General features: G+C 43.6%; 1 protein-coding gene across 1 annotated transcript in view; it reads right to left on the bottom strand.

The window, feature by feature from the left end:
- The window catches only part of odad2 (outer dynein arm docking complex subunit 2), an 84371-nt gene extending 63069 nt beyond the window's left edge, over positions 1 to 21302 (bottom strand). Inside the window, exons 1-7 of the mRNA XM_077200949.1 lie at positions 21268 to 21302; positions 20823 to 21054; positions 20427 to 20584; positions 19688 to 19817; positions 19328 to 19434; positions 16730 to 16869; positions 14766 to 14882 (exon numbers count right to left, since the gene is read on the bottom strand). Coding sequence (XP_077057064.1) covers positions 14766 to 14882; positions 16730 to 16869; positions 19328 to 19434; positions 19688 to 19817; positions 20427 to 20584; positions 20823 to 21046 — 876 coding nt within the window. The 5' untranslated portion in view covers positions 21047 to 21054; positions 21268 to 21302. The remainder of the gene's footprint in view (positions 1 to 14765; positions 14883 to 16729; positions 16870 to 19327; positions 19435 to 19687; positions 19818 to 20426; positions 20585 to 20822; positions 21055 to 21267) is intronic.
- Positions 21303 to 21703: the final 401 nt, after the last annotated feature.

Raw genomic sequence — 21703 nt, 5'->3', positions numbered from 1 at the left:
CACCAAGAGGTGAAAAGTTTCCACCTCGCGGCATATAACTTCCTCGTGGAGGGAGCTCTGGATCGGAGGATGGTCTCAACGACCTCAGCCGAGAGACCAGAATCTATGAGCTGGGCCCCCTCAGAGGCCAAGCCCACAGCCTCCATAGCTGTAGACGGGGGTGAAGGATCGACCCACTCGCCTGAGAGAGCAGATCTCTCCTGATCGGTATCTCTAGGGGAGAGCCGTTGAGGAGAGACACTAGGTCCGCAAACCATACCCGGGCCGACCAGAACGGGGCTATTAGCAGGAGACTGAGCCCGTCCCGGCGAACCCTCTCCAGAACTCCTGGGAGCAGAGCGATCGGGGGAAAAGCGTACAAGCGTGACCTCGGCCACGGATGTACCATCGCATCCAACCCCAGCGGGGCTGGATGGCTGAGAGAGAACCACAGCGGGCAGTGTGATGTTTCTCGAGAAGCAAATAGGTCTACCTCGGCAAGACCGAAATGTTTCCATAGGAGTTCCACCACCTCGGGGTGAAGACTCCATTCCCCTGGCCTCGGCCCCTGTCTTAACAGGATGTCTGCCCCCTGATTTAAATACCCCGGGAGATAAAAGCTCTCAGAGAAAGAATTTTCCCCTGGGACCATAGAAGGATCTGACGTGCCAGTTTGTAAAGCGGGCGAGAACGCAAACCCCCCTGATGGTTGATATAAGAAACCACCGATGTGTTGTCTGTCTGGACAAGAACATGATGGCCCCTTAGGTCTGGGAGGAAGTGTTTCAGAGCCTGAAACACCGCCAACATCTCTAGGCAGTTTAAGTGCCACAGACGATGATGGTCCTCCCACAGACCCTGAGCCCACCCGTGAGAGAGGCATCTGTCATTAGCATAACGCGACGACAAGGAGCTCCTAACACAGGGCCTTGGGACAGAAACCAAGGATCTTTCCACATGATCAGGGCGTGATGACACCGTCGCAAACTCACGATCATGCGAAGCGGATTTCCCCTCGGGGAGAATCCCTTGGTTCTGAGCCACCACTGTAACAGTCTCATGTGCAAGAGGCCAAGAGGTATCACGTTGGACGCAGCTGCCATGAGACCTAGCAGTCTCTGGAACTGTTTTACAGTGGATGACTGGCCTAGCTTGACCTGATCTACTGCAGCGAGAATCAAAGCAATACGAGCAGGTGACAATCGTGCCTGCATCGTCGTTGAATCCCACACTACACCTAGAAAAGTGGTTCTCTGTAATGGAGAAAGAACACTCTTTTTGGCGTTGAGCCTCAGCCCCAGTCACTTGATATGAGCAAGAACGACATCTCGGTGCCGAACCGCCTGTTGTTCCGATTGAGCTAGAATCAAGCAATCGTCTATTTAGTACAGAAAGCGGATGCCCTGTAACCTCAGCGGGGCTATAGCAGCATCCGGACACTTCGTGAATGTTCGGGGTGACAGTGCTAGGCCGAACGGAAGAACCCGATATTGGTACGCTTCGCCCCCGAAAGCGAACCTCAGGAACTTCCTGTGTTGAGGGAGGATAGATACATGGAAGTAAACGTCCTTTAGATCTATCATGACAAACCAGTCCTCGGATCTGATTTGATCATCCCCAGTGACAGACACAGCGCCCTGTAACGTACTGGCAGGGAACAGCTGGTCTGGGCACTCCACAACCCTCCTCGGAGGGGGCGAGCGTCCCTCGGGAAATCGCTCGCCGAGTCTCTCTACGCCCTGTGAAGGCAGGGTTAGTAGAGCAGACCACTGAGGGCATCGGAAAAGACAGGGCACCGTGTTCTTGTGCAGTGAACTCAGGTCTTTCATGATAGGGACCACCCTCAGAACCCTGACGTTCAGCACGTCAGGATTTTTTTTTTTTTTTCGATGAAGTAGTATCCTAACTCCCTGCTGGTTGGGGGACCCATTCCGCCAGGAACTCTACTAAGGGAACCAGCCTCTCGAGGCTGGCCTCCGGATGAACATCCCGAGTGACAGACACAGCGCCCTGTAACATACTGGCAGGAAACAGCTGGTCTGAGCACTCCACAACCCTCCTTGGAGGGGGCGAGCGTCCCTCGGGAAGTCGCTCGCCGAGTCTCTCTACGCCCTGTATAGGCAGGGTTAGTAGAACAGACCCCTGAGGGCATTGAGAAAGACAGGGCACCGTGTTTTTGTGCGGTGAACTCAAGTTTTTCCCGATGGGGACCACCCTCAGAGTCCTGACGTTCAGCCCGTCAGGACTTTTTCGACGCGGCCTTTCTGGCGACAATGACTGTCCTCAGATCAGTCCTGCCCCGAGAAGGCCGCGCCGGAGAGCACCCCGCCTCGTCCCTCCAGTTTCTCTGCAGGGGGGCACGAGACGTGACACTCCGCTTCCGCTGTGCTCTTTTTGAAGACGAACTCGACGAAAGACTTTGCTCTGGTTGAACATTCTGCGTGACAGACACAGTGCCCTGTAACGGCGCACCGGCAGGGAACGACTGGTCTGAACACACTAGAACCCTCCTTAGAGGCGGCGAGCGTCCCTCGGGAAAGCACTCGCCAGACCCTTCTACACCCTGTTTCGGCATGGTTAGTAGGACGGGCCCCTGAGGGCGCCGGGAGAGACAGGGCACCCTTAAGGGAGGTGAACGCAAGTCTCTCTCGGCGGGGACCCCCCTCAGATTTCCTTTGAGCAGGTCGGCCTGAAAAGCCTGCATAAAAGTCATCGTATGCAAACATGCAGCCGCCTGCCGAGCCACCGAGTAAGCCTTCCCCACCAGCACAGAGGTATATATATTTATTTATTTATTTATTTTTTGGTGGAAGAGCCGGTGCTTTAAGTGAAGACGATGAAGCAGGAGAGAGATAGCTCGCAAGCGTCTCCTCCGCCTACAGTATCGTCACATAACCAGCAGATTTAGCACCAACAATGTTACCATAAGCAATGGACTGATTTGTGTAAATTCTGCTTGAAACTGGTCTAACCCAGGTCTTTGAAACCTCAGCATGAAGATCTGGGAAGAACGGTAAGCACCGGCTAGAAGGTTGAGGGATCGTGCAGACAGAAATTTATCATCTAGATTGCTTTTAATTCTAGAAACCTGTCTATCAGCTGGCCACTCGATACTGTTATTTTTTTTTTATTTTTTTTTTAGCTTTTCAACAGCCCGAGATAATACATCCATCAAACCTTCTTCATTTGCAGTATAATGTGATAAACTAGTTTTCTCTGATAAACTTTCGACATCCAGCTCCTCAGAACTGGAAAATCTCAATTCAACATCATCATGTGCCTCCACCCGGGCAGAAGTAACCGCCGCAGCGCGTGCTTCCAGAGCCGGGTGAGAGGCAATAGATATCGTCGGAGATAGCTGAGATAGGGCGGAGCCCGTCTCAACGTCGCCAGCGAGATCCATCTGCGAGCCCCAAGACAAGCGCCGCCGCTCTGCCTCAACAGAAGCGGGACCCGAGCCTCGGGGAGCTCGCAGCAAATCACTCTCCTCGAAGAGCGATCGCCGCGAGCGCAGAGTTCTCTAGGGAAAATGCTCGCAATGCTGACAATCGACTCCCTCGAGAGCCGACTGGGCATTGCTGCACTCCCAAACAAGCCACACTTAGCTCGTGTGAATCCCCACCCGTGATGTGCCGAGTACAGGGGGGAACACACTTCTTATACTGCTCGCTCATATTGGTTTTTTTATATAAAATATATATAGTGAAAACTCCTGACAAAACAGACAAACACAATCGACAGATTCAGACACACACAGAGCTGCTGAAGTAACTAAAAGCTGGCGTGTTGTGTACTCAGGGGATATTTATAGCTTCCTGGTCGATGACGTCACTCGCCGTACGCTCATTCTCTCCATTGACTGATTTCATTCATGCTTCAGACGCGTCACGCTGAGGGCGTTCCCACTGCGATTTCACGCAGCGGTAGTCCCTGAAGGGGAACTGCTTTTGTAAATGGACTGAAACCTGAAGTTTCAAAAGCCCTCAAAATTAAATATGACGACTGGGACATCATTGGAACATCTTTTAATCAGATTGCTGAGTGGTCAGCAAAGATTGAAAGAACACATGTCGTACAACAACAGGACAATGTGGAATGAGCATAAAGAAAATGAAGATAATAGACAGTCAAAAACTCAAGGAAGATGCAGGTACTGCAACGAAGAAGGACACTGGGTTCGTGATTGCAAACTGAGTTTAAAACATCAAAGTGATGATGAGGACAACCTTTTGAGAAGGTTTCATCAGTTGACAGCCAAACAAAAACATACTCTGCTAAAAGCTGTTGAGCCGCAGGGAAACTGAAGAGCCTCTCTCTGCAGCACCAACTTGTGACATCTCATCCGACAACTGATGAACTCCATGTGTATGCAAAAATGACAAATGAAGACACCACCCCAAAGTTAAAAGCATACACAGAAGTCTCAACAATTGAAGCCAAAGGTGATGTCCTAGTCGAAGGTGCTGCTATACAAGCCGTAAAGGAGAGAGGTGCACATACAGCGGCATTAAGACAACTTCAGCAAGTTTTGCCATGTAAACTGATTCAAGATGAAGCATACAGAAAACAAATGCCATAAGTGATGGAAACTAAAACAAAACTGCATAATGACAAGCAATGCAGTAAGGATGACCACAAGGAAATTGGACTATGCCCTTTTGAACATGTCACAGGCCGGCCCATGTCCAATGAAAATCTAACATCTGATAGCCTTGCCCAAACTGTTGAAAGACTCAGCCTGGTAGAACACAATGCCAAGAATCAATTTTCACCATTCAAATCCAAGAGGGAAAGCCTTCAGGATCTCATGGTAACTGATGAAACAGTTAAGGTGCAGAGAAAAGATGAGTGGACAGACGTGAGCCATTGGGATTTGAAACATCTGCCTAGAGACGAGGGATAGATGGCAGTAGTGTTTATCAGAGTCCAGATATGGCGGGACTAGGGTTTTTAGGCTCTAGCTTGTCGCCTGAGGACGAAGACATAAACATACAACCACTGATAAACACAGTAGTGTCCTGCCAATATTTAATAGGGACAGTTTTTCAGGCAGTTAGGAACAATGTGTTTAAAATATTTTCCCTGGCAAAGATACGTTCCCCGTTTCTCTTTTGTGTGATTGCAGGTGTTCCAGCGTTCCAGAGGATGAGCAAAGACATCCAACGTTTAGACTGCACTGGCCACCTAGATGAAAACTTCTGAACACTCACAGAACACAACACTATCCGCCACTTCCAAAAGATCACAACTCCAAAATAAAAGCTTCCAGAGGACTCAAGCATTCAAGAGAATGCAAAGTTTCACCATGAACTCTTATCCTGTCATTTTAAGTAATGGAGCCTGTATGCAGCATGCTGTACTGTATATATGATTAATGAAGTTTGTTTTGTGATCAAAAATGATCAGATGAGGGAATGTAAGATTATGTGTATTTTCAGTTAACTATAGTCAGATGCGATTACATTGTTACTGTGCCTCAGCTGTAATCAACTCTATCTGTGTCTGTAAAGGTGTGAACCAAATGGCCCATACAGATGTATGGCCTAGAGAAACTGAATGGCCCATAGGTTTATGGCCCACAGAAACTGATTGGTTTGAATGACAAAGAAACGGCATTGCTCAGAGTAGATTGCAGGGTAGATTGATCTCCTGTGGGAGGCCCTAACAGTTTTCTATTGTGTAGCCCATTTGTCTTCATGTATAAAGTTCTGTCTTACAAACAGAACTTTGGGTTAAGATTGTTGAAGGGCGACATGCGAACATCACTGCTGAAGGACTGCTACACTACAAACCTTCAATAAATTCTTCTCCCCACAAGAACTCTGGTCAAACTTACTTAATTTATGTATTGGAGATATCTAATACATTGGCGAGCCACCCAAACCACTGCTCGGCCAAATACAGCAAAATCTAACACCACCTTCAGCCGGTGTACCTGCTACGCTTTCCGGCGTCAATATCCTTTTACTCTGCTGAGAGTGTTTTGTTCACCGTCGCGACTCGAACTCTCTCTCTTTCTTGATCTAAAAGAGCAGTATCTTTTTTAAGATGCTTCATTCCTGTGGATCGTGCCGAGCTGCACTCAGCGACGGGGACCGCCATTTCATCTGCGTTTCCCGCCTGGGTAATGATCATGCAGCTCTCGCGCTCGCTGAGCGAGCTATTGCCATGATGACTCTGAGGACTCGCCTGGCATTTTTTCTCAGAGTCTGCACTCCCGCCCGCTGTAGTGCTGCGCCGTAAAGCGCCGTACTCAGCGGGTCCCCGAGCCTTCTCCAGCCCGTGAAAGCTCGCCGGTTCGCCCGCCAACTTCACCAGCTTCAATCGAGTCGCTCACTGACGGACAACGGCCGCCGCGCGTCGCCGCCTCCGCCACTATGACGACGAGATAGCTGCATCTGTAGAGAAGGCCAGCTGTTCTATCCTGGCGTCGGACAGCGAGCATTGGGCGAGCTCTGTGGACCTCCCCCCCTTCTGCCCGTGAGTCGTCAGGGAAACGGGCCAGCATCAAAACCGCGGCTAGCTTTCTTTACGTTATAAGAAAGCTACCCCGCCCCCCGTGGGCGTGCGTCAACGGCGAAATGAGGAAAGAGTGTGTTTTAGTCCCGCCGAGGCCGGACCAATCTCCATTTCTCAAACATTTCTCAGCTCCTCTTAGTTTGAGAGGCTGAAATGTCAATTTTGCAGCAGTAAGCCTGTTGTATAACACGCACGCCTGCAAACAAACGCCGACACACACAGAACTGTGATGACGCTCTCTTATCTGCTCGACGCCCGCCGTGGGCGTGCGTCACCAGCGAAATGAGGACAGAGATTGTTTTAGTCCCGCCGAGGCCGGACCAATCTCCATTTCTCAAACATTTCTCAGCTCCTCTTAGTTTGAGCGGCTGAAAATGTCAATATTGCAGCAATGAGCCTGTTGTATAACACGCACACCTGCAAACAAACGCCGACACACACAAAACTGTGATGACGCTCTCTTTTCTGCTCGGGCTAATTTAAGCTTTTGTCGTTTCTCCCTGTGGCTCAGTGGCGAAACCCAAAGCTTTCGCACGGGAAACCCGTGTTCGATCCCAGCTCTCGCAGCAGATAATGTTAACTCTTGCCGCGGCCAGACTTACACCCAAACTTTTCGCTCGTTCAGTTCCAAGAAAATGCGACTGTTCCAGTGTATTTTGCAGTAAACAAGCTGGTACCATGGCCCGCTTGCCTGCACACAAATGCCGTTTCCACGGCGACCCAGAAAAATCATATAAGCAGAGTATTTTCTGGTATTCCGGACACAGCCGATGGTGTTATGAGTGTAATAAAAATGCCCACAGCCCAGTGTTAATTTCTACACAAAAACACAGCCCGCCACAGTGCAGGGCTTGCACAAATGAGATCGACTCATGTCAATTGTGCATTAAATGTAGTGAATGTGCCCACAACCCAGTGCCCACAAACACTACACACTGCATGTGCCACGTTTTCTGTAAAAGAAACCAACACACATACAGTCAGCTAAGGCCCACGGTGTTTAAGTCTCGCCGCGGCCAGATTCCACCGAAACTTCTCGCTCATTCAGTTTCAAACAATGTGACTGTTCCAGTGTATTTTGCAGTAAACAAGCCGGTACCACAGCCTGCTTGCCTGCACCATAACGCCATTTTTACGGCGACCCAGATAAATCCCAAAAAGAGTGTATTTTCTGGAATTCCTGCCACGGCCGATGGTGTTATGAGTGTTGTAAGAATGCCCACGTCTCAGTGCCCATTCCCACACACAGACACAGCCCGCCACAGTTTAGGGCTAGCACAAATAAAATCGATTCATGTCGATTGTGCAAAAAATGTAGTGAAGGTGCCCACGACACAGTGCCCACAAACACTACACAGTGCGTGTCCCACGGTTTCTGTAAAAACGAAACCAACACACATTCAGTCCAACGGTGTTCTCAGTGCAGTGAGTGTGCCCGCTGTCCCGCGCCCACATTCCCTCACAGACACGCTCAACCCCACGGGGTTTGTCCCGCTCGCTCTCTCTCCACAATCTGTCATAGAGAAATCGACCGCGACCAGAGGCTATTTGCTACAGTTCGCTCGACGTCCTCGCCGTTACACGGCGCAAGTCGAAACCACGGTAAACAACAAAGTATCTCATCTACTTCGAGACGAAATAGCGAAACTACTGAGCAAAGGGGCCATAGAACCTTTATCTCAGAGCGAAGGGGGGCTATACAGCAGATATTTTCTGGTACCGAAAAAAGGCGGGGGTCTCAGACCCATTCTAGATCTACGGCAGCTGAACAGAGAGCTTGTGAAGCGGCAGTTCAGAATGCTGACAACCAGGAAAATCCTCGCGCAAGTTCGCCAGGGAGATTTATGTCAATAGATCTGAAAGACGCCTTTTTCCAAATACAAATAGCGTCATGTCACAGGCAATTTTTGAGATTCGCCTTCGAGGGCCAGACATATCAATACACAGTCCTGCCGTTTGGCCTGTCCCTAGCACCCCTTACATTTCCGTAGTGCATGGACGCGGCTCTCGCACCTCTGAGACTTCAGGGCATGCGAGTCTTGAACTACTTGGACGATTGGCTGATTCTAGCTCGATCACACTCAGAGCTCATAGAACACAGAACCACATTACTCGAGCATCTCGAGAATCTGGGTCTCACAGTCAATTTGGCGAAGTGTTCGCGGTTTCCCAGCCTGAAAATGTATTTTCTGGGAACAGTGCTGGACTCGCTGTCTATGACAGCATGTCCGTCGCCGGAGCGCGGACTGGACATTCAGCGCGCCACGAAATCCTTCCGCCGCGGCTCTATAGTCCCGCTCAAAGGTTTCCAGAAAATGCTGGGCCTCATGGCCTCAGCATCTTCGGTACTTCAGCTGGGCCTGCTTCCTATGCGCCCACTGCAGTTATGGCTGAAAGCGCGAGTTCCACCCCGGGCATGGACCTCTGGTCTGTTTCGCCTCAAGGTCGACATGGAATGCGTTTCGGCTCTGGAACCTTGGAAAATAGCCGACTGGTATCAGTCAGGCGTGAGTTTGGGGACTCCCTCGAGTGTGAAGGTGGTGTCCATGGACGCCTCCATCTCGGGATGGGGAGCGCTGCTCGAGGGCAGACCGTTCTTTGGCCAGTGGTCAGAACAGGAGAAGCTTCTACACATAAACTGTCTAGAACTGTTGGCAGTCGACAACGCGCTACGGCGCTTTTGTCCCCAGTTAAAAGGCCACCACGTCTTGGTCCGGTCGGACAACATGTCAGGGGTGGCATACATAAATCGCAGGGGCGGCGTCAGGTCCCGAAATCTTTACAGGCTGAAGGAACGCTTCCTGGTCTGGGCTCAGCACAACCTGCTTTCACTGAAAGCAGTGATGCGTCTGGTCGCCTGAATCTGGGACCAGACAGTCTGTCCAGAAACAATGTCCCAGCAGGGGAATGGTCGCTGCACCTGCAGACGATCCAACTGCTATGGGAGACATTTGGCAGAGCGCAAGTGGACCTGTTCGCGTCCTAAGAGAACGCTCACTGTCCGAACTTTTTCTCCAAGAGCAGGGATGCACTGGACCACGTATGGCCCCGCTGCCCTCTCTATGCTTTTCCCCCCATCTCGCTCCTGCCTCAAGTGCTGGAACGAATCAGGGAAAACGGATGCCCAGTGCTGCTCGTGGCTCCGCTCTGGACGAACCAGATTTGGTTCCCAGTCCTAATGCGGCTGACCAGCACTCCCCCGCCAATAGGCGCGCGAGCCGTCTTGCCTATGTCTGCATGCTGCCGCACAGGGTTTTACATTAATTCAAAATTAATGATAATTTTTAGCTTCAATATCTTGTGGAAAAGAGGTTTTCCCCATAGCGCAAGATATTACGCAGTACTCGTTCCCTCTCTAGAGAGAAGCGAGGTTACGTTAGTAACCGAGTACGATATAGTTCCTCTGTGTTGTTATCGTCCTTGGTGTACGATACAGGCCTTTGTGCTCATAATAATAGCGTGGCAGCGCACAGACTCTTTATAATTGTTGTGAAATTGCTGTTTTTATTTTGCATCGGCAGTTATAGGGTTAATGCGGTGAGTTCGGAAAAGGCCGGTAGAGAGAAACAAGTGAGTGAGTTCGGCTGGTGCGTTAGTGTAGGCTAGAGTGATTCTTGCCTTCCGATTATAAGTTCAGAAACGCAGCCTCCCTTGTCTTGTCCTTCAAAGGTTAGAATCTTTCAGACATTACAATAGTTTGAATATTTGAAAAAAACATCAGATCATAAATTTACAAGAAAAATTAAGAAGAAAGTCTTATTCACCACAGAAAAAACGGGGTCAAAAAAAGCAGTATACTCACCAAAACTACTAATTATGTTTTACACAAAATCCATCCAAATGCCTTTCCTCAAAAATACTTAAATTACTCTGGTGTACAGATTATCTGTGCGTTTCAGTGCCAACAACCTTTTCTACCGCCATCGAATAGCTCCTGTGATCGAATAGAGTTCCGTGACTCTGCGTTAAACTGGATAAGGCTGAATAAGGGATTTTTTCCGTTAGTATTGAACCTGCTGGGGGTCGAGGAGGGAAAGAAACATTAATTTTTGGGTTGAAAAACTATTAAATCTACAGGAATGTATTTTAGTTTATGCAGTTCGCTACATATTCGGTTAGCTAGCTCAGCCTCTGATTATCAGTAATAGTACGTGCTCTCACCACCCAACCAAAGGACGTGAAAATGCCGATGTTATTGTACGCCTGCTAGATGGCCCCGGTCAGAGCCATAGAGAGAAAGAATGCGACACTCCAATAGACCACCATAGGAACTTTGGAATGCGTAAGTAACGTGTGTCGTGGAGCAGGCAATAGTTCCAAACACTGATAGTTCCAGCATTGAACCCCATTCATTTTCAGTGTTTCCGCAGTACGCTCGCTGGTAAATTAATGAAATTACTGTATTTTTTTACTTTTACACACATAAGCCGACCTCTCGTGAATCTAGTCAGTAGTTATATTTTATGTAGCCAGTTTTAGTTAATGTTTATTGGAAGATAATAGGTTAATTGCAGCTATAGCTTACGTGACACTAACGTTAGCTAACTTACGGTAACCTGATGTATATAATATATAATATTATTAATAATAATATTTTATATATATATATATATATATATATATATATGTATATACAGGGGTTAAAGTGGGCCGGAACGGTCCGGAATTGCGTTGATAAGACACATGCCTTTGGTGTGAGAGACCCTGGTTCGAATCCACTGTGAGACACCAATGTGTCCCTGAGCAAGACACTTAACCCCTAGTTGCTCCAGAGGCGTGCGACCTCTGAAATATAATATATATATATATATAATTGTAAGTCGCTTTGAATAAAAGTGTCAGCTAAATGAATAAATGTAAATGTAAATGTAGATTCATTAATGACTGGCCGACACCTCCCTTCTTCCCCCTGAACTTGAGTGATTATAAATGCTTGAAATGCACTCATGGTGGTTGAGCGCGGTAAAGTTAGTTTAATGTTCGACATTTCGCCGGACATTGTTTTCCCTTGCCACTGTTCTAGGGTCGGCAGTCTTTCAAAGATATCAATAGCAGGATTAGTTTTAATATTATGTAACCATTATCGACATTAAATATTCGTTCAAAATCACCGTGCATTAATGCTGTATATTTATACCTGAGAATGCTTTGACGCGTTTCCACAATGCATGCCTAAGGGAACGTCTGCCAATTCCACTAACTGCGTTAAACGTAGCCTATAATTTGTATTATTTTAAATTACTTTTCAAATACCAAAGCTTGTAGAAGGTCCCTATTGGCAATGCTGATCTGGTAGCCTTGAGTAAATTAACTTATCTAAGAAAATGATTCATAAAACTCATTAGTTGACCCTATGTTTACTTTCTTCACTGACACAGATGAAAATGAAAAGACTATCAGTCAAAGTTCAGCTTTAGGAGGGGAAGAAATACGGCAGGATAAGGAGATGAGAGAAAAAGAAAGATTAAGATGAGAGAGCAGGTATTGACAAAATAATCTAATGCAAACTGACATGGTTTTAAAGCTATTTATTATCCAATTTTTGGCCTTCAAAAATCTTAAATTGCACATATGTAGGTCAGAGAAATCAAAATTTTCTACATAAATACACATGCATTCATATATATATATATATATATATATACATACACAATTAATATATTATGTTTATGGGTTAGGGTTAGTTATGTGTGATTGAAATACATGTGTACTGTACACAGTACATCGTATACATGTATTTGTGTATGTTTTATGTTTTTATGTATGCACTATGTTTTCTGATGAATGGTTTAGTCTATGATTAGGGTAGGATGAAGGGGTACATTAGCCATACTGAAATGAATCCCGTTAACAGTTATTTAGCTACGTATTTAGGAACATAGTTAATTCACTCATTAACTATCTCTCCGGTTTCATTTTATGAAGTTATTATTTACCGAACATTGCTGCAAATATAGTTGTTGCTTTCTACGTTATGGGAGCAGTCCATTTCCCTCCTAAATCATTCATTTGTACATGCACAGCGTAATTATTTATATTTTATGTTGGTTGGAATTCTGAATGGACCGCCACTGCAGACCTCTTGCGTGATCACGAAGGTAGGCTAATGGCTGAATCGGAATTTATAAGCTAGATCACGGATCAATAGCCTAATACAGCCCAGTTGTGCTAAAATAAATATCATGAGACGTCCATCATCAGATGAAAGCCGCTAAAGCCAGTGCTACTACCCATGCGAACATGAACACTAAGCTTTTCCCTCCAAAAAAACCCTAAAACTTATCTAAGTAATATACAGTATTTCGTTGTCACCCTGCCTCTCCAAATGCAAAACTGACATTAACTAAATGCAATAATGCAGTAACAGCTGAAAAAGTACTTGGGTGTGTGTTTTATTTTATATTTTTTTCCCGTTCAATAATGGAATCGCTGCTGTCTGTCCCATAGAAGAATATGACAGCCAGCGCATGTTTTGGAACTATTGGGGCTTACATGAACCACGTGACAGCCATAGCGGCGACATCAAAGCGTGTCACAACTCTTTCTCTCTATGGCTCTGGCCCCGGTGCAGTCAAATCGAAATCTGATTGGCTGATTAAATCTGACTGATTATCTGATTGGTTAAAGCAACGGTTTAATTTCCATTCATTCTAAGCTAAAGGTGCCCGCAATGGTGATTCTGAAAGCCTCAAGGCAGATTTATTTTACCCTGGCAACACATGATGGCTGAAATATAATTGGATAAAAGCGCTAAAATAAATATACAATACTGGAAGCAGCGCAACCAAGAGAAAAGCTGTGAGATTACGAGAATGGACTATTGGGAATAATTTAATACTCTTTCATGGAAAAAATATATTAAAGTGCAAGTCAGTGATTCTGATAGTGTTTAGGCCAGCAGAGAAGGCCTTGCTGGCCCTGACGGCCCACCACTGGTGCTCACCAATGCTGCATTTGTTTGAAAAAAAAATACAATAAAAATGGTAATACTGTGAAATATTATTCATATATTTTAAACTGTAATGTAGTCCAGAGATGGCAAAGGTCAATTTTCACTGCAGTCTTCATTGTCACATGATCCTTCAGAAATCATTTTAAATATGCTAATTTGGGGCTTAAGAAACATTATCAACATTGAAAACAGTTTTGCGGTTAATATTTTTTTGGAAACACTGATATATTTTTTTTATGAATAGAAAGTTCAAAAGAATAGCATTTATTTGAATTAGAAATCTTTTGTAACATTATAAATGTCTTCATTGTCACTAATTTCTTCAACAACAAAAAAAAATCTTACTCAACCCAAATTTTTCAATGGCAGTGTACTTTATGACAATAACTGAATCAAAACAAAGCTATTGGTGCACTTGCCATCTACATCATATAAGGAAATTATCTCATCAAGGAGGGCCAATTTATCAACATAACATTCTACTGACTGCTATAGGGGCAATGTACTGTCAATAACATCCTATCAATTTCACTAATAGCAGACTTCTCCTTTTGGTGAAATCTTTGGCTCTGATGGCTGCACGTATAGCATACTCACGTCATGATATCATCTGTCTCTGATGCCTAAACACTCAGGCTTCTCCAGACCACCACCACTCAGCTTCAAGCTTAATCAATACTTACAAAACATATCACCAGTTCAAGTGCTTTTAGGTAGATACAGAAACCCATCTACCATCTGAGATGCAGAATTAATAAGCAGGGCCAGCCCAAGCTCTGTTAGTGACCTAGGTGAGATTTTATAGCCCCCCCAGAAAACTGTCCAAACCCCCCACCCCCCGAAACATTATTGCAATCTTTTATATGAACTGCAATCTACTATAATAGCCCCCTGTCATTTTCCGTCCAAGGCAACCTCATGTGTCGCCTATAATGCCACAGGTCGAACCTCTTAATAAGCAATAATGTATTTTTTAACATCAGGGGATGGATTATATATGTATGCCACAGTTGTGTTAATGCCAAAGTTGTGAGCTTAACTGTAATTCACATGTTGGGATTGCCCAGAGCATAGTTAGAATATCTAAAGCCCAGTGGTGTGGAGCAGACACTAGAATGAAACTACTGTCACATGTTCATAAATCGCCATCTGGAGCATTTTTAGGCCAAGTGCAGTGAAATAACTAAAAACTATCATAGAAACCCAATAATGACAATCATTGGTTTTAAACCAACAATTGAGGAAATAAGAGACAACTCGTATGTTAAAAGAGATGAAACTCAAAGAGTTGTATTCATGTGGTGTTAAGCAATACCTTTTCATTAGAAGCCTTAGCAAAATGGGGAGACATGTTTTTCAACAGTGTGACAAGGTCTTTGTAGGCTTCACTTTTTCGCCTATAGGAGTTTTCACCACCTTCTCCATTGATTTCCTGGAAAACCAAATCATAATGCAAGTGTAAACAGAGATATTAACGACATTCCCAGTGGCGTATTAGTTTTTCTGGCTGAGATGTACGTTGGGTTACAATACATATCTCATACATAGTGTCATATTTGAAAAAGACAATTGAAAGAGCAGGAGAAAAGGTTCAACACAATAAACGCCCAACCCACACAAAAAGACCATCAGCTTCACACACATGCACAGACATACTGTAACTATACTTTGAGCTCTTAATCGCTGAGGTTTAGAGGTGAATTGTTCTGATTAAAGGGATAGTTCACCCAAAAATGAAAATTCTGTCAGTATTTACTCACCCTAATGTTGTTCCAACCCCGTAAGACCTTCGTTCATCTTCGGAACACGAATTAAGATATTTTTGATGAAAACTGATAGCTGGATCACTCCTCCATACTCCATCGTTAAAATAGTCCAAGTGACTACAGTGGCTCAATCTTAAGTTTATCAAGCGATGAGAATACTTTTTGTGCGCAAAAACAAACAAAAATAACGACTTTATTTCAACTATACATTTCCTTCTCTGTTGGCCTCTAGTCAGTTAACTTAGTGTAATAGCGTAGAGCTACGTCACACGTAGGCTCACTATTGGCCGACGCTGGTCATGTGGGTGATGCGTGTGACGTACAACAACAGAAGCTCTACGCTTTTACACTAGTGAACTGACTCGAAGCCCACAGAGAAGGGCATGAATAGTTGAAATAAAGTCGTTATTTTTGGTTTTTTGCGCACAAAAAGTATTCTCGTCGTTTGATAAACTTAAGATTGAGCCACTGTAGTCACTTGGACTATTTTAACGATGTCTATAATAACTTTTCGGGGCATGCAAGTTCAATCCCTCAAGAAGCCCAGGGAGGAGTATGGAGGAGTGATCCAGCTCTCAAATTTCATAAAAAATTTCTTAATTCGTCTTCCGAAGATGAACTAAAGTCTTACGGGGTTGGAACAACATGAGGGTGAGTAAATACTGACATAATTTTCATTTTTGGGTGAACTAACCCTTTAAATGTCTAATCAATACAATTAACTTTACTGTCATTTGCAGTAAATTCAACCTGACCTCAAATGTACAATGAACAGGTGAGTGTCAGAAAGCATTGAACAGAACACAGATAAGGACAAGAGAGTCCAAAAAGAATAGACATTTAGAGAAAAAGAGAGAGGTGGAGGAGGGAAAGAAATTAGATTTAAGAAAGAAACACAAAAATATTGTGGTGTGTAAAATTTAGCTTTTGATTAATTGCACACATATTTAGTTCTGTGAGGCAGTTTTAAAGCACTGAACACAGCTAGAGAAGCAGATCTGGAACAGAAACACATATCTGTCATGTCTTAACTTTTCAGTTTCGCTTACCTCATGTTTTGGAAAAGTGTCTGTATACCATACCTTTCAAACACATTAAGAGCACATTGTGTATGTTCAAATTGTCTACCAAAATTGGCTCCCTTGACAGCTTGACACGTTTCAGATTCATAAAACTCATTGCATCACTCAGCATTCCGATGAGATGCATTAATTTCCATCTGCTATGTGCTCAGGTCAGGCTTGTTGGGATATGCCCTATTAAGATGATCAAACTCCTCTGTACTTGATTTCTTGATAAAAATACAATATATAATCAACTGAGGGAATGTCCACATTTCTGAATCTGATTACTAAAGGGAGATGATAGGTTATGTAGCTGAATTTCATCATTTTTGACACGATGATGTAGCAGAATTGTGTTTTGCTTTGACATACAAGAGAATTGTGTTCCCAGAGCAATCCAAAACTGACGCACCAAATGACTGTTATTACTTTCTTGACAGTTTTCTCACCTCATCGAGGAAAACTCCGCTAGTATTGCAAGTGATGAACAGCGTGGGCTCTGTGTCACAGGTCTCAATTATGAGGGAGCAAATCTCTCCATCCATCTGCCTCCAGGGAGGAGAGCGACAACCATTGGAGAACACGTAATCTGTGGAGGCAGGATTTATGCTTTAGAGATATGTATATTTTGTTGTATGTATAATGTGTCAAATTTTGAATTAAGGCACTGTTGTCACCTCTCAACAGCAAAAGTTTGAAATAAAACTACATACAGTGGAAGCTCCCACAGTGGGCAGATGGACACTCTTTCCCTGTAGCCCAGCCAGTGAAGATGACTGATTGTTCTTCAGGACTGAGCTGCTGCAGGGATAACCCCAAGATAAATCACCCTCGCCAAACACCCCTGCCGAAACTCCACATGCTCCAAACCGCCCTGCGCATCCTCACTGCAGCCCCCCCCCCCCCCCCCCCCCCCCTTATTTACATAGAAGCTTCCAATGTTACTCGGCATACGGGGCACATTTTTCAAAAGAAGCCACATCCATCACTCAAAATGTTTAGGCCGCAATCCTTTTTCCAAAAACAGTTCATTGTTATGGCACAGCAAATCTGCCCGTTCTCCTCAGGGAAAGAGGAAGAATTGATGAATATCTTTGTAAACTGAAATCTGACATATGTAATGGTTTCCATGTTGCGGAGACTTGAATACAGACATGTTATATTTAAAGGATATCCAGCATTGCCACAAATGGGGGGCGGCTTAAAGACTGAGTGTGAGGAATAAAGACTTTTTTTCTTTTTTACTTTTTGAGTTAATCATAAGGTAATAAGCACTGACTGACATGATAAGAACTGCTAAATTTTCTTAGTTTCTTGAAGAGAAACTTCCCAGGGAAGATTCAATCTTAAGGTGCGGTCACATTTACTGTTGTTCAATGAATTTAGTTGTTTGGTCAAATCGCGTCATTTCAATATAGGAATCAACACAATTGGGAATTTCGCATTTGGGGCGGAATATTTCCCCACACATTTCCCATTGGGTTCTATTTGGTCATACAAATTCACTGTTTTGATCAATAGAAAGCTGCTTGGTTAGAAATTGACTTCATAGATTGCTACACTAATGACAATGGACCTTTTTTTGGTCACAAAATGTTGCTAATGTGACAGCAACTTTAGGCTTATAGAGTCTGGTACTATCAAGAAAATAATTAATCTGTTTCACTATAGTTCGATCCCACCTCCGTAGGTCTGCTTTGCCTGCTTGTTTGAGTACGTCTCGGGATTTTCACCTAGAACACTCTCAATGTATTATCATTGTCATAATCATTACCTGAATCCTCTACAGCCTTGAGAAGCACTGTTCGCTGAACTCTGATATGAGTTGATTTTGATTTAATTTATGGCAGATTGTTTTACGTCAGCAGGGAAGTGGGCCCCACGCACCTGCATGAGGTTTGACTCCGAAAGTGGAACTATGAGCATTTCTTTGGGGCCGGCTGTCACCTCAGTTGTCTCTACAGATCCATCTTTTGAGTTATCTGACACCAACCTCTCTTGATTCAATTTCTTGTTGGCCTGAGGGATCTGTGATGGTTCAGTGGCCACATTTAACTCAGCACCACTCTTTCTGTCGCAGCTCTGCACATCATCACAGCCACATTAGTGACGTTCATCTCATTTTTGTTAGAGTGGGTCTGTCTAATGTAATCTGTAATTGCCGCAAACAAAAAAATCTTGCTGATTTTGAACTAATGAAATAGAAAAGCAATACTGGTTCAGTGTGCCTTTAATTGTGAAGAAGTCTTGTTTTCTGATTTTTTTTTAAATGATCTTCCGATGGGGTAAAAAAAAAATTACTATAATTCAAAAGGAAACCAAGTTAATTTTTCTTACCACATTGGGATTTTTGTTGTTGTTGTTTTAAGCATAAACTCACACCGTGTCTACATCGGACATGACTGTTGTTGCAACAGTTTGAGGCTTGAAAATTCAATTGTTCTTCATGTTAGAAGTACATTTATGTGATCTGATGTGAAGTACATCAGAAGTAGAACGTCACACCATGCTGCATCCAGTGTAGACAGCATCACTGATTATATTAGGTTCTATTTGCTATGTGGCATTATGCTGCACGAGACGCTGTCACTCAATTTTCAGAATTTTTTTGGTCATTTAACTTCTCGAGTAAATGTATTTTGATTTAAGAATGTTTACTAGAGATGTGTGTACTGGAAAACATGACAAAAATACTGAGTAAGAACTGTACTTTTTTCAGTGCAGAGGCGTCAGTCAGCATTTATTGCCATGCCTGACAGTCAAGATGTGAGAACTGAGAAATGGTTTCCATTTTCCTCAAAATCTAAATTACTGTACAACTTCAGTCCAATTGAACAACATAAAAAAAGAAAAGAAGACAAAAATCTCACAAAGACACTCTCATTTACACCGGAAAACTACAATCACTCGCTCCAAACATCGACTCAGTTCGACTCAGAAGATTAATCAGATTGGAGGTGAAAATAAGTGTGGAAGTGAGTGAGTGACAGAACGAGATAAAGTGAGTAGAAGTGATGTAGAGGGGAAAGTGTGAGGATAATGCAAACCTGATGTGTAGCGCACAGACTTGAGTGCCCGGTTTTCTCCTGTTCCACAGAATCTCTTCAACAGATCAACCTCTGTATTAACAGCTGCTGGGCTTAGCCTGCCCTCTCTGGGCAAAAACACACACACAACACAGAACAAAAATACAGCTCATTAACCAGTAACGGTAATACAGCTATAAATGCATGCACTGTAATGTAGCTATAAATGCATGCACTATATATATATATATATATATATATATATATATATATATACACACAATATATATAATATAAATGTATATATACAGTATATACAGTTATTAAAGACAAGGAGAACGGCTGATTGCTTTGATTAAAGGCAGTATAGTAAATACATACATGGTCATGATCGGTCTGACAGCAATGCTTAGCAGCTTCTCGTCCAGCTGATGCAGGATATTAAATAGTTTGTCTTCGTGTATTGTAGGAGATCTGGGCCCAAAGATCTTCTTCATTGGCTCCCTGTTAGCTGTTGGCCATAAACGCACCTTATTCACAACTGCTCATCATACAAAAACACTAAAACTATTCTTTGTTTTTTTCATCAGCCCTATGCTTCATTGCAAATTTATAAAAAAAAGGTAAATAAGAATCCGCTAAACCTTAGCAAAAACTTACCAAAAGGACCTTTAAATGATAGCCAAAAGCTGCAGAAAGCATGTCTGAAACTAATCTTCAGATGCAAAATTTGCTCTGAAAAAACAGTATGGTCCAAAAGACTGAGACCACTAATAAAAATGTTGCTATTTCATACATATGATACATATTATAGCATATAATTAATACTGATTTTTTTTATTACAAATTATATTATCAACATAAAAAAGTCAATTTAAAACTGATTTTTTTTAAGAAGAAAAAATTACTATATTTTCAGGTTTAAATAATTACAGATATTCAATGTGGTCTCAGATTTTGGGATCCTACTGTACATCCTGCATCATAAATTAATATAGGCACTGTGAATGGACTGATTAAGACTTCAAATGTGATACCGGAAGATATTGAAAATAACAGAATACAGCATTTCAAGGAAAATTAGAACTTAAAGTAATTGCATGTTCTCCATGCAGCTCACCCTCCAAACAGGTCTGGACCTCCTTCATCTTTTTATCTTTGTTTAATAGCACAAGGTTAGACATGTGGTAAAATGAGTGCACTGTGATGTGGGGTGGACTCAGATGCAGAAGGGGACATCCTTTATCATCACATTCCTGGGACATAGCGGATTCTCCTCTGGAAAAAAAAGAAAAAGGGTTTCTTCAGGTGTTTTATGCATTCACCTGACTTTAAGCAGCTCTGCATTAATTCAGCATATGAATTTATCTAAAAAAACCTACAGTATGAACCAAATGAGGTTTTACAGTTAACTAGACAAGAAAATTAAATTAGGTCTAATCTTTCTGGTATATTTAAAGGAATGTTATGATAAATAAATTGCAGGTCTCTTATCATCTCCGTCTGTGGGTATTACCTGATGTCATATAACGTTAAATCTGACATGAAATCAGACGCTTCTAGAGTTGTTTTCCATTGTAAAGGCTCGCTGAATGTCAGCCTAGCCTCGTGTGGGTGTTTGTCGCCGAACTCCTCCGTGAAGAGCAGGATTTCAGTCAGAATGTCATTATTCAGAGGGCTTTTCTCTAGTGTATCCCCCTCAGAGCTCCACTGAATTGCCCTAGAGAGTGCCACCCCCATGGCGGACACTGGATAGCCTAACATTAAAGCAGAGTTAAAGCAAAATCGTAAACCGTATTAATACAACACGAGAGGGTTAAAGCTATTTCAATGCGTGCTTTAAAGCGCGTGGACTGATATGCGGCGTTCAAAACATCGAACGGATTATTTAACATAAAAAAACTAAACTATTTCTGACCCTCTTGAAAGTGATTCAATATATAAGACTGTTTATTACTCACCAAACGTAACTAAATAAGTCTGTTCAAGTTTGTATAACTGACCAGTAACTTTGTGGCTGGTCGCCGCAGCTTTCAGTTACTGAGTAACCATAGAAACGAACTACGCTCTGGCTCCGGTTGCTAATAAACAGTCAAACAACGTAGAGCGGAGAGGGTCAAAAAGTTAGCGTAAGAAAAAGGTCTTTCCTTTTCTTTTCTGTGTTTGTGTGTGTGTGTGTGTGTGAGTGTGTGTGTACAGGAAACACTGTATTGGTATGAATGATCAACATTACATTAAGATGTCTTTGTTATGCAAACAAAAGTGAGGTCCAAAACGAACCTACCTGACCGAATTAAAGGCTTTCGCATTATGTCAACTGTTTGTTTTCTCTCTGTGGTTGCGTGCCCACAGAACCACACTTTTGAGAGGCTCTTTATAAACTTCCGTGCTGTGCTG

The sequence above is a fragment of the Siphateles boraxobius genome, unplaced genomic scaffold (assembly GCF_051911475.1).
Source record: "Siphateles boraxobius isolate OS27281-9 unplaced genomic scaffold, OSU_SipBor_1 46, whole genome shotgun sequence".
NCBI classification, from domain to species: Eukaryota; Metazoa; Chordata; class Actinopteri; order Cypriniformes; family Leuciscidae; genus Siphateles; species Siphateles boraxobius.
The sequence above is the reverse complement of the archived record's forward strand: the minus strand, read 5'-3'. Positions and strand labels throughout refer to the sequence as shown.